The 19,381-nt window shown below is 42.1% G+C and overlaps 1 protein-coding gene across 25 annotated transcripts in view; it reads left to right on the plus strand.

Moving 5' to 3' along the window:
- The window catches only part of PITPNM2 (phosphatidylinositol transfer protein membrane associated 2), a 214,146-nt gene that overhangs the window by 96,217 nt on the left and 98,548 nt on the right, over window positions 1-19,381 (plus strand). For 21 of the 25 annotated variants that reach the window (XM_037878643.2, XM_037878649.2, XM_043529182.1 and 18 more), the window contains one exon: window positions 11,746-11,919. The exons of 1 other annotated variant lie outside the window; for it this stretch is intronic. In XM_037878643.2, coding sequence (XP_037734571.1) covers window positions 11,842-11,919 — 78 coding nt within the window. In that variant the 5' untranslated portion in view covers window positions 11,746-11,841. Of the gene's footprint in view, window positions 1-7,011; window positions 7,114-11,745; window positions 11,920-19,381 lie in introns of those variants that run through there. 3 more of the 25 variants (XM_043529180.1, XM_043529189.1, XM_043529185.1) reach the window with 2 other exon arrangements.

Genomic DNA, 19,381 nt, shown 5'->3' on the forward strand with positions numbered 1-19,381 from the left:
TCCACCTGAGAACCCTGGGCCTGGCGCCTTCATCAGTCAAGGTACACCTGGCAGCCATATTGGCCTTCCATCCGCCAGTGCAGGGGCACACGGTATTTTCCCATGCTATGACTGGCCGGTTCCGCAAGGGGTTGGGACCATCTTTTTCTGTATTCTAGACCCCTGGTCCTGCAGTGGGGCCTAAACCTGGTGTTGGCTTGTCTCACGGGGCCCCCGTTTGAACCACTGGCCACGTGCTCCTGGTCTCACCTCTCATGGAAGATGGCCTTCCTGGTTGCAGTCATGTTGGCCAGGCGACTCGTGGAGCTCAGGGCCCTGACCTCTGAGCCGCCGTATACAGTTTTTCATAAAGATAAGGTCCAGCTCCGCCCACACCCCGCATTCCTCCTGAAGGTGGTCTCCGCTTACCACATGGGTCAGGATATTTTTCTACCAGTCTTCTGCCCAAGCCCCACGCGTCCAGTGAGGAGCACCGTCTCCACACGCTCGATGTGCGATGGGCTCTGGCTTTCTACCTCGAGCAGACCAAGCCGTTCAGAAAGTCCTCGCAACTGTTCGTCGCCTCGGCCGAGCACGTGAGGGGCCAGCCAATTTCCACTCAGCAGCTTTCCAACTGGATCACTTCGTGCATCCGTACCTGTTATGAGCTGGTGGGTGTCCCCCCGCCACCCATTGTGAGGGCACACTCGACTCGAGCGCAGGCCTCGTTGGCTTCCTTTGTTGCCCATATCCCCATTCAGGACATCTGTAGGGCCGTCACGTGGTCTTCGGTTCACACGTTCACCTCGCACTATGCGATCGTCTCCCAAACTAAGGATGACGCCGAGTTCGGCAGGGCTGTCCTCCATCCCGGGAACTTGAGAACTCCTACCCATCTCTATCAGATATAGCTTGGAATCACCTATTGTGGAATACACATGAGCAATCACTCGAAGAAGAAAAGACAGTTACCTTTTTCGTAACTGGTGTTCTTTGAGATGTGTTGCTCATGTCAATTCCACATCCCGCCCTCCTTCCCCTCTGTTGGAGTTGTCTGGCAAGAAGGAACTGAGGGTGAGGGGAGTGCGCAACTCCCTTTACACCGCACCAGGCAGGCACCACTACAGGAGTCGCGGGGGGCGCTCCCCCCGTACTGGTACTGCTAGGGGAAAAACTACCAGCACCGGTGCACGTGGCGAGCACACACACCTATTGTGGAATAGAGCAAAGCATCTCAAAGAACACCAGTTACGGAAAAGGTAACTCTCTTTTTTCATATGAACTAACGAGTAGAGTGAGACGAGGCTCCCCCACAGTATTTGGCTGTTTCACAGCCAAAAAAAAGGGCTCTTCTTTCTTATGATGGTGGGATCACTAACGTGTTAGTGTGTTAATGGAGACAAGGCACCAGTAATTCTGATGGTGCAGTAGCTAGGTGATGTCAACCACATAGGGCGGTATGGGTATGGCGTTGACGTCACCTAGTTATGTCATGGTAAAAACTACAGGTGCCTTGTCTCCGCTAGGGTTTTACAGCGGGATGGCTACTGCATGTGAGTTATCTCACAGTAAATCACATCTTTGTCTGGTAGTGAAGACAAAGCCTTCACTGGCCCAAAGGGCACTGGCTAAACACAATCATACTCAGTCTCTTCCTGAACTCCTCCAAGAGGCTCCCACAAAAGCTGTTGGACTTGAAGCGTGTAGGAGCTATAGATTTTTCCATAGCCATCTTAGGGGATGTCTTCACAGCAGCTTGGAGGTGCAATTCCCAGTGCAGGCAGACAGCTCAAACTAATGCCTAAAAATAGCAGTGTGACTGTGGAGGTATGGACAGCAGCTCGGGCTAGCTACCTGAGTACGTACCCAGGGGGTCGGTGGGATTGTAGTAGGGCAGCTGGCTCGAGGTCACACTGCTATTGTGAGGTGTTAGCTCAAGCAGAGCTATACATGTTTGCCTGCCTGCATAGGGAAATACACTAGCAGCTGTTGTGCTGCCATACCCAAAGTCAGAAAAGCCATTGCTAAGCATTCTTGGCCAGGCGTCACACCTCCCTAGGTGCTGCTCACAAATTGCACAGGCTTCCAGATGGCAGTTTCTTAACAATCCACAGCCATTGCATTTACCATGGAACAGATGCAAAAATGCCCCCCTCTACTGCGTCCCTTCGGGTTTGCGATGTCTATTTACAGCAACCCCCTGCAGTTACCGTTCTCTTAATGCTGTTCATGTTTATTTTTGTATTCACTTATTTTTAGTAATGGGAAGTGGGCTAGGAACAATACCGATAGAGTGGGGTCTGCGTAGTTCTCTTCAGCAGAGCTGAGCCTGGAAGAGACTGACTAGAGTCGCTCTGCTGCAAGCCTTCCATCAGGGTGCTCGTGACATTTTTGTGACTGTTGCTTGAAATGTGCATCAAATAAAGATTTTTGGAAGCATTTATCATTTCATCTCAGATGTGTTCCTTTTTATATCCATTTTTTCTAAACAGCAGCAGAGGGGGAATTATAGCTTATTTTATTTTTTTCCCCTAAACTGATCCATGACTTCACTATTCATAGCAGGTTTTCAATGTCTCTCTTTATTTCATTTTTTCATAACCTCCAGGCACGGAGTAACCTTAAACATTAATTTTCCAACTACCGTTCGGCTAATGGACTTCACTGCTATTAAATCCCCTTGGAGTTAGAATGCCAAAAGCTGAACTGAGCACTTTGGGGAGCTCACACAGTAGCATCATTAATACAATAGAAAGAAAGAAATGCAATATTCCTGTACCCAGATGTCTCAGGAATAGCATCAATGGAAATGGTTATAAGATACTGTATTGTAGCTTCATATTAAAAAATGTTTCATGAATCATTTTTTGCTGCAAGCCAGTATTTGGCTGCCCAGTGAACTATAACAAGATTTAATAGCCACAGTGCAGTTGTATTGCATTTGGACTGATTCCATCCTTCTGTTGTAATAAACGTTGGCTTTACAGTGGACTCTTAAATTCTACAAGTGACGTCAAATTGCATCTAATAATGGAAAAAAAGATTAAGTACTGTAAACTCAGCTTTTTCTCTTAATGTTTTCTTCAAGTCTTGTGTTGTCGTCTTGATCTGTGTCCTCATCCCAGTGCACCATTATCTACACCAGTGGTCTCCAAACTGGGGTGCGCGAGATGATCACAGGGGGTGCGCGGCAGCAGGAGTGCCACCGGACAGCACTCTGCCATTTTTTTTCTTCGGCGGCAGCTCTGCACGTCCAGGGCTGGTGTTCCCCTCCGGCGGCCCACCTGCAATAAGTCTTCCGGTCTTCTTCTGTCGGTGGCGCACCTGCAGCTGGTCTTCTGGTCTTTTTCCGTCGGCGGCGCTTCTGCGGCAGGTCTTCCAGTCTTTACCCTGGGGGTGCGCGAGCCAAAAAGTTTGGAGACCATTGATCTACACGTTCGGTATCTGAGTGAATTTGTTCTGAGCTTTGCATCTTAATAGCATCACCTTCCCCACATGCCCACACCTCCTTTTGTTTTTCTCTTTTATATTCCTGAAAGTGTGGGACTCATTGTACTGTAGGCTAGAGACAGATATGCTGTAGGCAGGCACTCCGCAGCCTTTCCCCCTTGCAGCTCTTCCAGTGCACCTTAACCCATTCTTGCATTCAATACCCCACTCCGGGGAGGTACTGGATTGTGTCTGCTTGTGTGGTGAATCTGTGATGTGGGCAAATGTTCTGTAGGGACCCAACTCATTTTTTACATGTGATCTAAAGCAAGTTTTGAAACTGAGGGTTTTTTTGTTTTGTTTTTTTTGTTTTTTTTTGAAGGGACATTATCAACCTGAATTGTTTGCAAACTAATTTCAAAAAATATCATTTTCTGAGACAGAGCCCTTCAAACCAGCATGGTGTGAATTATACATATTTAAAGGATTTTTCTGCTCCCTGATGTTTATATGAATATTTCCAGTTAATTAGTTTTTTTGCTATATAACTATATAGAAAAATGAGACTATCTGTACAAAAAGTGCTGTCAAATGCACAAGGTGGACGAACTGAAGAAATAGAGAAAAATATTTTTCTCTCACTACTTTCAGGTAGTAGGTGTTGTTTATAACAGTCCTAGTCGTCACAAAGTTATTGTGCAGAAATGTGGTGGTTTTTTCCAACTTCTAATGTGAAAGTTACATGAACAAATCTACTTGCTCCTGCATATCGTGTCACACGTTTTTAAAAATTGCACAATGTTCACTTGTTCTTCAGCAAACCCTTGTAAACAGTATTTTTCCCTGAACAAAGTAGCACTTAGCAAAACTAACTTTGGCCTTAGGACCCTGACAGCATCTTTCTCAGCAGTGTTGGTATGTCTGTGTACCACTTGTAGTGTTTGCAGTCTTGATAGAGTTGGGATGGGGTGTGGTACAGTCTGCCTTCCTGCTCACTCTCCCCTCAGGGACCTCTTACTGGATTGATAGGGTTTTAAAAGAAAAACAATTTAGGGGACATCTTTGAAATGTGGTTCTTAGAATGAACATTCTAATGCAGTTGGGACAGACTTTTTTTGTGGTGGTGGTGGTGGGAGGGGACACAGGACTGATCCAAATGCTAAATATCACTCTCTTCAAGAAGAGGTCATTTCAGGGGATAAAGAAACCATACAGAAGCTAAAGAGGGGCTCAGAGCACAAAGGACATAGAATTTTTAAATGGTCTCTAGGTAACACCTTTACAAACCCCTTCAATATTATTTTGTTGATTTGTTTGTATTGCATATTACAATTGTTTCCTTGTTAACTAACATTAATTTCATAATTGTGTGAAGATATTTTGAGGAAGACTAATTGGTACTTGAGTTATGAACACTGATATTCTTAAATAGTTGGATCTTGTGGGAGGGGGCTGTTTCGCAGGGAAGGGAGGGAAATTCAGTCACTCCCATTTCTTAACCTAGTAAGTGAGTAGTATAGCCTAGTGGATAAGGCACTGTACTAGTACTCCGGAGACTTTGGTTGAGTTCCCAGCTCTGCTCCTGAGTGACTTGAATCAGTCACTTGCCCTCTGTGTGCCTCAGTTTCCCCATCTGTAAAATAGGGGTAATGATACTAACCATGTTTGTGAAGTGCTTTGAGTTCTACAGATGAAAAGTGCTATGTAAGAGCTAGGTGTTAATAGTAAATAATAAAATAAACATCTTGGGTGTACCTGTGTGTGTACATGTATACCTTTTAATTCTAACTGTGTGGGATAAAGCTCCTACCTGCAGCTAGAAAAAGCTATTTTCTATTGCTTTATGCTTTTAGGATTTTATTTCTCCCCTAACGAATATGTTTAATATTAGTTTCAGCATGGGGTATCTCTATCGCTTCTGCTAGTTAGCTCATTTCAGTCCTAGCTCAGCTCTGTGTACTGCAGAGGCACCTCTCAGAAAATATTAGCTGATCAAAAATTAGTTGTTGAGGTGACAGCTGGGAGTACAGCCATAATGGGTATTTATAGTTTGAATTTACCGGACGGTGATTGGTTTTCCCACATTGGACCCAACTGACAAGCTGAGCAGCCAGAAGATAGTAAAAATATATATATATATATTTTTTACTGGTGTGTTTTTTGTTTTTTTTTTGGTTATAATCTCAACCCAGACCTTTTAGGGTCATCCCTTCAGCTTGATCGGGGTTTGGCCTTCAGGACTTTTGATGTTTAAGTATCTGCCATTAATGGTCTCAGCACTCATTAGCTCTTATTCCCTAATTACAAGGTTTCAGTTGTCATCAGTCCTTCAGTAAAGCCCTTTTTCAGTCCCCGAAGCTTCATTTAATGCCAAGGGGGCTGTGGCAGTCACATCTCAAACCTCTGGTGTCAAACAACTGATACGTGGGCTGGATTGAGGTGTTTAGATGCATCTGCTGATGGATTTGGATTCTGCTGAATCTAATCTTTTTTTCTTTGTAAATGGAAGTTTCTAAGCCTTTTGTTGTGAAGGAAACCTTTACAATCAGAACTCAATGAAGTGAGAGGGGGTGTCTTCAGAAAGCCTGAAATTATAGTTCATAGGTGGCACTGACTTGACTCGTCTCAGTAGGGCATTAACTCCAAAGCCCAAGTACGATGCTTTAAGAGCCTGACTTCAAAAATAATTGAAGTATAAAATTATGCTCCTGGCATATATGCAAATAGTTATCGCAGTTCTGTGTACAAAGGAGTAACGGCATATACGAATAGCCAAATAGCAGTGGGCCTAAAAATGCCCTGTATCACTATTTCCTTCCGCTGCACAGCTTTTTAATGTTACTAACTAGCTTTGAGTTCCTCAGATTTTGGTGTCCTCCAGGAGCTTCAGGTACTCAGCGCCTTGGAAAATCAGGCCCAACATGCCTGAAGGTGGACAGCCAAAAGCCATAGCCACTCTTGAAATGATGCCCTCAGTTGCAACCTAATGGCCATATTCCACATCTTTGCACAAACCCCCACTTTTAGCAGTGGGGATTCAGCAGTGGATTGGGCTAGTCTATATATCTGTAGACCTGGCCCACAGACTATAAATAAACTTTCATTGGTCCCAATTCACAGACTGTTGACAGCCCTGCTCTAGAGCCCTATTCTGATCTCTCACTGGTGGTCACCCTTAAAAGCTTTGTTTTTGCTTTAGATAGTATTACCTCTGTGCAGTATTTGCAGTATTGACTATACTTGGTACTGGGAATCCTGCATATACCAAGGTCATGCTATCTGCTTATCTGTGACCATCAAAAAGTCTTTAGAACAACAGCTGCTGTCCATCAGTGTGAATCAGGAATAACACTCCTGATTCAGTGCATTAACTCCCAATTTGCATGGATGTATCTCAGATCTGAATCTGGACAATATCCGTATTTTATCCTTCCCAATACAATGCATTTTCCTGGGTTGCCACTAAGTCAGACTGCAATGTTTGACACAGGTTGCTATTTTTCAGGTTAAGGGCAGCGCAGACTCCAAATTTTTCCAGAATTATTAACTCACTGACTTAAAAATTTGCTTTATGTGTGCTGAGTGCTCGATGTCCTCCCTCAGGACCAAGTTGCTGATCCTAATCCTGGGTACATTGGCTGACTGGCACGCACAGCTTGAGGTTGAAAATGAAATCTGGCATTTCAGCTCAGTTTCTTTCAGAAGGTTAGTTGCTTCTTTAGACTATGTTTTGTGGAAGATGTATACGTAACTGCCATGGCAGGCTTCCTTATGTTCAGGATGGGACCCAAGCAGTGGAACAGAGCCACAGGAAGAATTCAGAAAAGTACAGTCCAGATGGGTGGATCCTCTGGTACTGCTCTTTTGTGGAGTGCTTGGTGGTTCTAAGCAACAGGAGACTTATCAGTCTCATATTGGGCCAAACCAAAACCTTGGCTCCGAACGCACTGAACTTTTGGAAAGGCCAGACCTGGAGGGGAGCTTTGCAGCGAGGGCTCGCTCATCTCTCTCAAAAAGGGAGATGTGAGCTAGATCGCTGCCCATTTCTGTAACCAAGACAGGCTATTCAAGGGGGGCCTGACACTCAAAGACCACATGCAAGTTGAGGCTGCTGGTGGCTGCTACTCTATGTGCTTGCGGCCCTCAGCCCCCCCCCCTTTTTTTATTTAAAGGATGCAGTAAAATAAACCATCTTGTGTCCTGCCTGAGTCTGTCTGAATTATTATTTATTACCCATCTGGCACTGAATTATAAACACTTTTTCTTCATCCCGGTAGCTGTTTCCTGCCATTTTATTGCTCCTAAGCTGTTTTTGTTTTATTCATCTCTTATAATCAACTGAAAAACCCTGTTTTTAACAAGTGAGCGAAGACAGGCAGGTGACGGATGCACCCAACATGTGTGTGACACCGTTTCAAAGCATCTGAAAAAGATTTTAACTTAATATTAAAAGATCCGTACGTAGACTGAACTGTTCCACCCCACACAAGCAGCCAAACGTTATGTTAAATCTCAGGTGAACTCCTGTTTTAAGAGTTCGGATGCCAGCTTCTCCTTGGAAGGTCAGATCTGTTCTGATCTTGGGGGGAGGGTGTTGTTCAGGGCCTCTCTCTATTAAATATTATTGCTTTGTTCCATAACATTAATTAAAAGCCTCTTAAGATTATTCACACCCCATTCTGGAATGTTCTCCTAATGGATTAGCCTGCCAGAGAAATTCTTTTGGTAGAGTGTACACACGTGTGTGTGTCGGGGGTTGTATTGACAGAACTGTTCCCCGCAGGGTCTGTCATGTCAGGGAAATTTTCCCTGGGGTTGCGCTGACAGGAATAATAATAATAATTTAAAAGTAATAAAATGGCATGAAACAGAATTAAAAATGGGGAAAAAAATCATTTAAAATTCAATGCCAGACAGATAATTATTCTGGGCAAGTCAGTGAGCAGCAAGATAGCTTTGTTTTATTACCTCCCCTTAATAATAATAAAAATAATAATAAAAAAGACTTAGAGTCCCCATGTAAATACCCCAGCAACCTACCACCCCCATCCTGCTAACACTTACACAAGTGTGTTAAGTGTTAATATTCCCATTGCATAAACTCAGGCGTGTGTAGGTGTTTGCCGGATTGGGCCTAAACTTGCTAATATGAGAGTGCTTCTTGGCATGGCACAATGAGGTTTAGGCACAAGACAGGAATGAGGAGGAGCCTGGGTTCTGATGCTTATGTACTCTGTGATTTGGGCATATCATTTAGTATTGCCAAGACTTATTTAATGTCAATAGTGTGCGGTGCGGTGCCAAATATTATTAGGGGCCCTCAGTGAGAGAGCTGGGAGAGTAACTCAGTGCTCCCAGGCTTCCTGCCCTCTGTTCTAGATCATGTGGCTTTTGTGGGATCACTATCACTAAAACAAATTTTAGGATTTAATGTATTATCTGTATTAAGCTAGGCAGGCATCTTTCTGTATAATGATAGCTCAGTGGTTTGAGCATTGGCCTGTTAAACCCAGGGTTGTAAACTCAATCCTTGAGGGGGCCATTTAGGGATCTGGGGCAAAAACTGGGGATTGGCCCTGCTTTGAGCAGGGGGTTGGACTAGATGACCTCCTGAGGTCCCTTCCAACACTGATATTCTATGATAATGAGCTAGTGGATTGTGCTTTCACTCTGCTGAACAGCTGTGGCCCTCTGTTAGCAAAAACATGAATTTGGAAACTAACGTTTAGTGTGGATGGAATCCTTTGACAAGGTTGGAGAATTCAGCCACGCTTTTCTTGTAGTTATTACAGTAAGTTTACCAAATGTTTTGCCCTGGTGTACATTGTTTTTCTGTGGTATCAGTCTTCAAATTGGGATTCCTTTATTTACCATGTACTGCACCTTTGCATTTCTAAAGACTGCCTCTCTGCAGGGACAGCAGCCAGATTGTCATTAGTCACAGCAGCTGTTACAGGAGTCATACAGTGTGCATTCTCATGGAGACTTTACATGGAGTTCTTGTTGTTTTCATTAATCTAAAATCATTCAGATTGAAAGTACGTGTTTTGTTCTTTGAGTATGGAAACATTAACGGTTTTTACTTCCTCTGTTTTGTTTAAGAGGGGGTTAAAATCTTGTCTAGTGGTAGGACATCTTATTCTAACTTTCTAAATATACACAATAAATAATACAAACCAGTGTTCACCTGATTTTGAAATGAGAAATGGAAGTACATGTTATAGAAGCATGTTGTTTCTTTTGTATAATTACAGTATCTTACTTCTGTAAAAACAACGAGTCCTTGTGGCATCTTAGAGACTAACAAATTTATTGGGGCATAAGCTTTCGTGGGCTAAAACCCGCTTCATCAGATGCATGGAGTGAAAAATACAGTAAGCAGTGTATAGAGAGAGAGAGCACATGAAAAGATGGGAGTTGCCTTACCAAGTAGGGGGTCAGTGCTAACGAGGCCAATTCAGTTAAGGTGGAAGTGGCGTATTCTCAACAGTTGACAAGAAGGGGTGACTATCAAGAGAGAGAAAACTACTTTTGTAGTGCTAACTAGGCCAGTGTAATCAAGATGGATGTTGGCTGTTTCTAACAGTTGACAAGAAGGTGTGAGCATCAGCAGAGGGAAAATTACTTTTTGTAGTGACCCATTACTACAAAAAGTAACTTTCCCTCTACTGATACTCAGACCTTCTTTTCAACTGTTGGAAATGGCCGACGTCTACCTTGATTGCATTGGCCCCATTAGCACTACAAAAGTAATTTTCCCTCTGTTGGTAGTCACCCCTTCTTGTCAACTGTTGAGAATAGGCCACATCCACCTTAATTGAATTGGCCTCGTTAGCACTGACCCCCCTACTTGGTAAGGCAACTGCCATCTTTTCCTGTGCTGTATATATATATATACTGCTGTATTTTTTTCACTCCATGCATCTGATGAAGTGGATTTTAGCCCATGAAAGCTTATGCCCAAATAAATGTGTTAGTCTCTAAGGTGCCACAAGGACTCCTCGTTGTTTTTGCTGTTACAAACTAACACGGCTACCACTCTGAAACCTGTTACTTCTGTAAGCAGGTGTAAGATCCTGAAATTGCCCACCCTGTGAATGAGTCATTAAACAATTTTTTCTCTGCTTTTCCATTAGATGTTCTTTTATGAAAATATATATATAATGTAACCAGATACAAAAATCTAGGTTAAAAGAACATTATTCAGGTTAGAAAGTCAATCACTCAAAAGATTTAAGGTCCCCTGTGCAGCATTTTTTCTGCCTCCTTGTAAACACAATAAAGGGATTTTCTCTCTGTTTTTTGCAAGAATTATATTGGAACAGTTTCACTAAGCAGATGTGACGAGAAGCATGTATGCTTGCTGTAGAAGAAAACGCATTTGGGGTTTATGTGCTGGATAAACTGTTTTTAAAAATAATTTATTCTAGTGACAATGTTATCCCGTAATGCTGCTGAGGTTGGTGTTATCTTGGATAATCTGCCCATGGGACTACTAGACAGATTTACACGTCTGACTGCCAAAGGGAGTTTTGCAGTCACGATTCAGTGTTCTATGCTCCCTCCATACTATTTGTACTGCTACACAGCCACCACCCCTCATCTGCCCTGTCTTGACAGTACTCCAAAAGTTGCTCTTGTAGCCCTCTGTATTGATCAGTCCTATTTTCTTTTAAATTGCACAGAAGCTGTGTGTTGTAGGACTTCTTTTCTGACTTGAAGTTTGATCTAATGCTGTTAACTTATGCTATAGGTGTGTAAGACAAGTTCTGCCATTGACTTCAATGAAGAGAGGATTTCATCCCTGGACTTCATTGGAGGGAAAAGAGAATGGATGCTGTTAATAATAATAGTGGGAAGAAAAATACGTTTTTACAGACCTCTTTGTTAGAGTCCAATTTAAGTTCTCCAATGTGGTGTTACCGAGGGTGAGGAAGTCTCCTAATTAGTCTCTTTTGTTAGCTGGAGAGCAACCATGTGAGAGGATAAGAAGATCTGACACCTCAGAGTGGCTGCATCTCTGATGTGTCACTGACATTGGAGAGAGACATTATTGTCCTACAACAAAAGCTGTGTCATATCTCAGCCATGGAGATGTATTACAAATACAAATCTGATTGATATGGTGGCAAAGATCCCTAGGGCAATAGCTTTGAGGGTGTCCTCTGTAGCAAATTAAAATTCTTCTAAAAGAGTCTGTTCAACTTTATACCGGTTCCAGAGTAACAATCAAGGGATTTTTCTTTCTTGTTTTAAGAAAAATTAATGTCTCTAAATGTAATAATTTAATCTGTAACGAGTGCAGAAAATAATTGCATCGCTCTGCTTTTATTTCAGGGGTCCTCAATGCACTCACTTACCATTATTTAAGGCGCCTCTTCTAGAAATATCTGGATTGCATTTCTGAACTGAAAAAAAGGCTTGGACTTCAAGATGCTTATAAAGGAATATCGTATTCCAATTCCAATGAGTGTGGAAGAGTATCGGATTGCCCAGCTGTACATGATACAGGTTAGTAATGGTTCAAAGAGACATACTGATAGGCCCAGACTGATTTACAAAAATGGTATTTTGGTCTTCACTTCCTGTGCAAAAAGTGATGTCTTGATGAAGAACATAATAACCTGGAGTTTCCGACAGACTTTTCAGCTAACTTTTTTAAATGCAGTTTTGCTTTTAAAATGTATTTGACCATCTTCTTTCAGTTAAAGTTAAAGGCTGGATCCTGCTGTCCTTATACTGGCAAAACTTCCTCTCTTGAAAAAATAATTGGAAGTAAACAGATATAGTACAAATTTGGGAATTATCACACCTTGGGTAGGTTATTCCTATGTAGGAAGGCACTGGACCTTAATTTTTATGTGGAAAAATTAATTCATTATAATTTTCAAAAGGCAAACTAAAAATAGCTTAGCACATGACTTACATACTATTTCTTTAATAATTGTATGTAAGCACACAGATCCTGTCATCTTAGCTTAGGCACAAAATTTAGTTTTTATTAAATCTAATGTAAACGTTTTCATAACTTTTAAAAAAAATAGAAAACAAAATGTTTGTTTTTGTAATCTCAATCTTCCATGCTCCCCCTCCTAAAAATGGAAATCCAAACACAATGGCCTTAGGATGGTACATGAGAAACCCAGCAGTGAAACTTACTAAAAAGGAAGTGAAATTGCCCGTCTAGTTTCATTGCCCACAGAGCTGAAGAAAATGCAAAAATGCCCTCAATCCAGCAAAACACATGCCGAACTCTGAGCACACAGAGCAATTCCATTTTATTTCAGTGGGACTACTCCAGAGGCTTGTAGTTAAGCATGTGCTTAACTGCTTTGCTGTATTGGGACCTAAAATGAACAGCATAAATAGTGAAAAATTATTCCAGATATGAGAAATTATTTTTATTATACTGTGATTTCAATTTTTACAGTGCCCCCTTAAAAAAAAAAAAAAAAAGAAAGAAAAGAAAAGAAAAAGAATAATACATTGCTAGACTCGACTACCAAGCCCAAGTTACTAACCATTACTAACCTGTATGCACAGCATAATATATGTTCTTAAGTATTACCAAAGGATTTCCTTTTTCTGGCAAAAATATTTGAGTACATATATACATTGATAAATGGATTTGTAACTTAATATTAACATAAGTGAGTAAACATTTTCTCAGGGGGCTTAATTTCTCTATGGCTTCTCCTGAAGCTAAAATTGTTTTGAAAAATGTCATATAATTATTTTCTCATGACTTTTTCTTTCACATTTGGATTAGATGCTTAAATAAAAATCATACTAAGAGGGGAAACATATTAGCTATGCAAATGTAACAGCAGGCTAAGGAACCCGTTGAAGAATGGTCTCATTAGTGGGAGAGATTCAGCATGCTCTTCGTTGGGGAGAATACTTGAATACCACATGCAATTCTGGTTTCCCCATTTCAAAAAAGATACACAACAACTGGAAAAAGTCCAGTAAAGGGCAACAGAAACGATCTGGTGTATGGAACAGCTTCCGTCTGAGGAGAGATTAAAAAGAGTGAAACTGTTCAGCTTAGAAGAGAGATGACTTGTAGGGCAATGATAGAGGTCTATAAAATCATGAATGGTGTGGAGACAGTGAATAAGGAAGTGTTATGTATCCCTTCACATAACACACAAACCAGCAGTCACCCACTGAAATTAATAGGCAGCAGGTTAAAAACAAAAGGTAGCTCTTCTTTCACACAATGCATAGTCAACCTGTAGAACTCATTGCCAGGGGATGTTGTGAAGGCCAGAAGTATAACTGGGTTCAAAAAGATAAGTTCACGGAGGATAGGTCCATCAATGGCTATTAGCCAGGATAGTCAGGGACACAACCCCATGCTCTGGGTATCTCTAAACCTCTGACTGACCGAAGCTGGAACTGGACAACGGGGAATGGATCACTTGGTAATTTTCCTGTTCTGTTTGATCCCCCTGCAGCATCTGGCCACTGTGGGAAGAGAGGATACTGGGCTAGATGGACCATTGATCTGACCCATTATGGCCATTCTTATGGGATACGTCCTCAGGTTAACAATATTGTTGAATCAGAATTGCTGCCAGGTTTAATGCCTTTTGACTGTGGAATGTTTAGTTAGTGGAATTCTGCTGGTGTTCTCTCAGAAGCCACAAGCAAGATTTTATCAGATTACTACTGAGCATGTGATTCCATTTAGTTGCCTGAAACCACTATCGGGTGATGTGTATAAGGTCTAGATTCTACCTTCTGGCACTGCCTTGAGCAAGGGGTGGTGTATAAATGCACCACCCCAGCAACATCCCTCCCCTGCTGCCCTCTTGCCATACATAATTTGCTGCTGGACTGTGCCCCATCAGCAAATTACAATTTCCCCTGCACCAGCCCAGCTGTACTGGCTGGTGGGTTGGAAGGTGGTTGGAGCCAAGTCTTCAGTCATTCACTGCCTATGCATTCCAGCAGGGCAGTAAATGAGCTTGTTTAACTCTGTGTCCCAGCTCCGAGGTCCAACCTGCAGAAGGGTATAAAGGTGGGGGAAGGTTTCTTACTCCCACATACCTGAAGGTACAATTAGTCCAAGGTACAATCTACCTCTAAGAATGAAAGTAAGCACTTCTGAGAGAAAATACCTATCTTAGCTCAAAATATTTTGAAAGGCCCTTGGAATAAAATGTTAGGGTTAAATTCCCCTTTCTTTAATCTTGTTCTGTAAGAGCTTGTTCCATCTGCCCTTGAAAGTCAATGGAAAGACTCCCACACACTTCAGTGGGAATTGGCGTGGTCCCCATGACATTAACTGCCTCTGTAAAAGAACACGGCTTTATCCTTTGAGAGATAAATCAGGGAATGTTAACTCAGAAGGAGCAGGAAAGAGCAGGAAAGACTTTTCTAGAAGTTTTCAGAGTGTGATTTTTAATAAGACCCTTTTGTCTGGCTATAGTGGAATCACTATTTTTCATTTCTTTCATTCCTTTGGAATCTGTAGCCCACAGGAGAAGTTTTTTGTGTGTGAGTTATAACATCTAGTTGGTGAGCATATTCCAGGGGGAGCAGAAAACTGGGATGTCTATATGTAATATATAGCAATGTAAAACCCATTTTTTAGGACAGAATGATGTAGAGGGAGACTTTTCCGTGTTCCGAAAGTAAATTGAGCATTTCTCCTTGAGAAGGGATTATTCTTTTCTTTCCTTTTATTAAAGTGTGTCCTAAGGAGAACAGAGCCTAGTTTTAAATTTCATATGTCATGCAGAGCACTGTACAAATGCTGCACTAGTGTGATAATCATAACAGTTGTTAAGAGAGGAGCTAGATCTCCAGCACTGCAGAAGTGAAATATGTGGTAATTCATTGGAAACTTTGTTCATGAAGAGTATATGTGGTTTCAGTGAGACTTAAATACATGGTTGACTTTAAGCATGTTATTTGGGGCTTTCCTGAATAGGGGTGGGATTATTTATTAGCGTGAAGTGAAACAAATGCAAGTCAGGTCTTTTAAGAGCAAAGTAAAGCTTTGTGCAAAAGTGAAGCCTGTTGAAGTCCATGGGCAAAGTTTTCAAAAGTGCCTAAATCGTGTGGTATCTAGGCTCCTAAGTCACTTAAGTGCTTTTGAAACTTTCACCCCATGACATTACTTGTGTGAGGGTTTGCAAAGTCAGGCCCAAAATAGTTGTAATTTTTTTAAAGAAAGGAATGTCCATTGTTTCTTTCCCCCCCTCCTTATTCACACAGTTTGTGGAGAGGCCACACTTTACATTCTGAAGGAGCTGCTCCTGTTGGAACTTTTGGAAAGATTCCCCTTCAGTTTGCTACAAGCAGGATCGGTTCCTACAAAGAACAAAAAATTCTCACAACTGCTGCTTGGAATGACGCGTGGCAAATGTACACTGGATAGGAGCAATAAAAGTGTACAGGATGAGATTTTGGCATCCTAGTTCTTGGCTCTTTCTGTGATATTGGCTGCCCAAGGCAGCAATAAATTGTCTCTTCCGTACTCCTTAGTATCTTGCATCTCCCACATTTTCTGCAGATGTTTAAAGTTCCTAAGGCTGAAGTGAATTAATGGCCAGTTTCTTAGAGGTTTGTCATTTTCCCCTTAGCATCACTTTTGCTGCTTCTGAATCCTTTTCTGCAGAGATAGTGGTTTCAGTACACAGAGTAGCACTTAGATTCTTCAATAAATAAGTTAATTTTATATTACAGCAATGAGCTTAATGGATCCTTGACCTGCTTGCAGACTAGAAGATCTGAACCAAATTGTTTTTTCTCAATTAGATTTGAGACTCTCTATAAATATAAGTATTTCCACGGGGAATCTCTAGCATGATGCTTGTCATTGTGTTCAGTTCAGGAAGTCTTGTTGCATCTGTAATAGGGCAGGTAGGTTAATCCTCTGCTGTATGTACAGCTCTCTTCTCATCTTCACTTGTCGTTATTGTCTTGATGATGGTCTTATTTCTTTCTCATTTGTTTTCCATATTAAAAAATTCCAGCTGTTTAGTCTAGACTTCTAACCAATAATCTCCTTTATTCTGGTGCATAAATCAGGGAATTGAGAAAATAGTGCAAAATACTGAAAATATTCTCAGAACCTCTTTTCTAGACATTATTTTATTCGTGTCATTTTCATATTGATTTCACATTGTTCTTTGATTTAACCAGATCATCTCTCTGCAACACGCTCCATATGTTTTTAAATGAGATCACAATAGTGATTCCCCCCCCGCCCCCCATGATAAATGGTTGGTTGCAGCACCAACCAGCCACAAGATGGTTGCGGGGAGTAGATATCAAGCATAAGCAGCACATATAAGAGGCTTGGGGAGGTTAAGCCTCGCCAAAAAATGCTGGCCATGCAGAAGGGCAAATGCCACAGGTGCAGCATGAGTCCACCACCCTTTGGAGGAGCGCTGGAAGCGAAGCTCGCTACAAGTGGGGGGAGGCACCGGTCCCTGGCCCCACTCCCGCTCAGCCTCTTCCCCCAAGGCCTCGCCCTCGCTCTGCCTCTTCCCTCGGTGGCCCCTGCACACTTTTCACCACCACAGAGAGGAGTGAGTGGGCAGGACTTGGGGGAAGAGGTGGAGAGGAGCAAGAAGCGGGCGAGACTTGAGGGAGGAGGCGGAGTGGGGGCGGCGCCTCAGTCCAAGTGCCGGTGCCCACCCCTTCTAGGGAACTTACAGCACTCGCGTGTAAGCCTCCTCAAACTGAAGACTCGCGTGTCTCCTATAATATCAAGCACTTCTTTTGTATGCTACCAGCATATGTCTCTAAGAAACCAGAAATGTGGTACATGCTTATTCAAAACTACCTCCTACTACCAAACGTGAAGGTTGTCTCGGTAGAATTTGCTCTCAGTAACCAAGGACTAATAGGTTTGCACAAATGGCCATGATGAGCTTGGGGAACTGCAGTCTGGTGTGGGGAAGTGCACATTCCTATCCTGGCAAAAGAGGGATACAGCGCAAGAGAACTCTTCAAAAGCCAAAGGCTGGAAAGTAGAACTACCATCTCTGTGAGGGTCTCTGTGAAATGTCTCTCCACCAAGTGGTTATGGAGACTCCTGCTCTGAATCCCAAAGTGGACGTTTCTCCATGGAGAGAGGAAATCAAGTGTGAGAAAATGTCTAAAGCAGCCTCCTTTGATCTTCAACACAAAATGCTCACAATACTTGTGCTTAAAATACAATAAATCTGAACTGAGGCTTACAAACATTCTGTTTTCATTTGTTGCCACTTCAAACTATGCTGTTAGTTTAAAACATCTTTCTAATTCTCTTTTTCAATCTTCTCAGGAGTTCGCCATCCCTAATCCTTATCAGGGAATTGACAGTGTTATTGTTACCCACCTTCAACAAACAACCATTTTAATCTTGAGTCTTTTTTGCTGTTTCGTAAAAGCTTGTATTCAGCTGTATCTTGACCCCATTCACCGTAAAGATCACTGTATCATTGGGTAAAGGTCAGTCCATTTATCATCTCCATGCCAGTTGTTACTGGAGTTCCCGTATGCCCCGGGATTCCATGAGGTCCTCCCTCTTGGGACCCTTAGATGAAGGGAGATATTTTCATTTGATATTAAATTTTATTTTAAAATCAGTGTTCATAACTTACTTTCTTTGTAAATAACCATGGCCCTGTCTAGCTCTAAGCAGTTTCCTGTGGATGGTTGCGATCTTCCTTGGAAGACCATATATTTGAAGAATAGTCCCTCTTCATTTTCTGGACCTTGACAGTTGCCTTTTGAGGATGAAAGTTATTTGAAGCTGATGCATGAATCCCTTAAACTAAGAATCATAATACTTGGTACTCTCTTTGGCATTTTACGGGCCTTATCTTGCACCATTAAGGAGACAATGATTATTTGTAGCACCTAGAGGCCAGAGTCTCTGTTCCTGCAAGGCACATTGTGTAGAACACAAGGAACTCTGCAGCCTCTTGTCTTCTCTTAGAATCAGCCCTTTCATGCAAGAGTCTCAAAGTAGTTTGGAAATATTATCTAATTAAGCCTCATAACTCTCCAAGGTGCACTTCTATAGAGTCTAAAAGCAGCTGTAGCCTGAAGCCCCACCATTGCTCATGGCCAAGTGGCCTAATAGTGGCCCTAGTAGCGTCTTGGCCAGGAAGTTCAGCTGAGATTGTGGTGGTATAAAACTGTTTAAAAAACAAAAAACCACTAAGTGAAAACAGAAGATTATGGCTGAACTAAATAAGCTAGTCAGGAAGCAGGTTTAGCTCAGCTCAACCAAAGCAGAAGTGGGACATCAGCCTTTAATATTCAGGCCACTGCTTTCTAGTGTGATGCAGTATATTTTGCTGTTGAGTTGAGACAACAGCCACTATTATTTGTTATCCGTTCCTGATACCTAGCAATAATGAAAGGCCTTCCCATGTGAAAACCTAACTTACCCAGAATTCCCAAATAGAATTAAAGAATAAGTGCCAGAACTTGTCCCTGGCATGGAGTGCAGTGTTGTTCTTCTCACCAGTTAATAATAATGAAAAGTTTCACAGCATTGTGTGGACAAAACTCCTCAGAGCATACCCTGATAATACCAATAAATAAGGATTATTATCCCTATTTTGCAAATCGGGAAACTGAATGAGGAAATGACTTGTCCAAAGCCCCCAGAGAGTTGAGATGGTTATAGAATTTAAGAGTTCCTAGCCTCATACTCAATCTGCTATTTCATTTGAGGTCATTCTTTGGCAATCACAGTTTTTCCTATGTTGATGCAAGTCTTTGCAGTGTCACCTTTTGAATGATCTGGACAAGACTTGCAGTCAGTCCTGGAAATTTAAGTTATGAAAACCTCAGACCTTGTTCTATATTTTAGTTCTGTTGGAATCATTTGGCTTTACCTGATCTCATGGGCTTTCTGCTGGATTCGTGGAAGGAAATCCCTAGTCAGATGTGTCTTGGCGTTCTTTCCATCTCACTGCAGGCTCCTTTTTGCTAGCTCATTCGTAATTTGGCTTCT

This window comes from Chelonia mydas, chromosome 15 (genome assembly GCF_015237465.2).
Source record: "Chelonia mydas isolate rCheMyd1 chromosome 15, rCheMyd1.pri.v2, whole genome shotgun sequence".
In the NCBI taxonomy this organism is placed as follows: Eukaryota; Metazoa; Chordata; order Testudines; family Cheloniidae; genus Chelonia; species Chelonia mydas.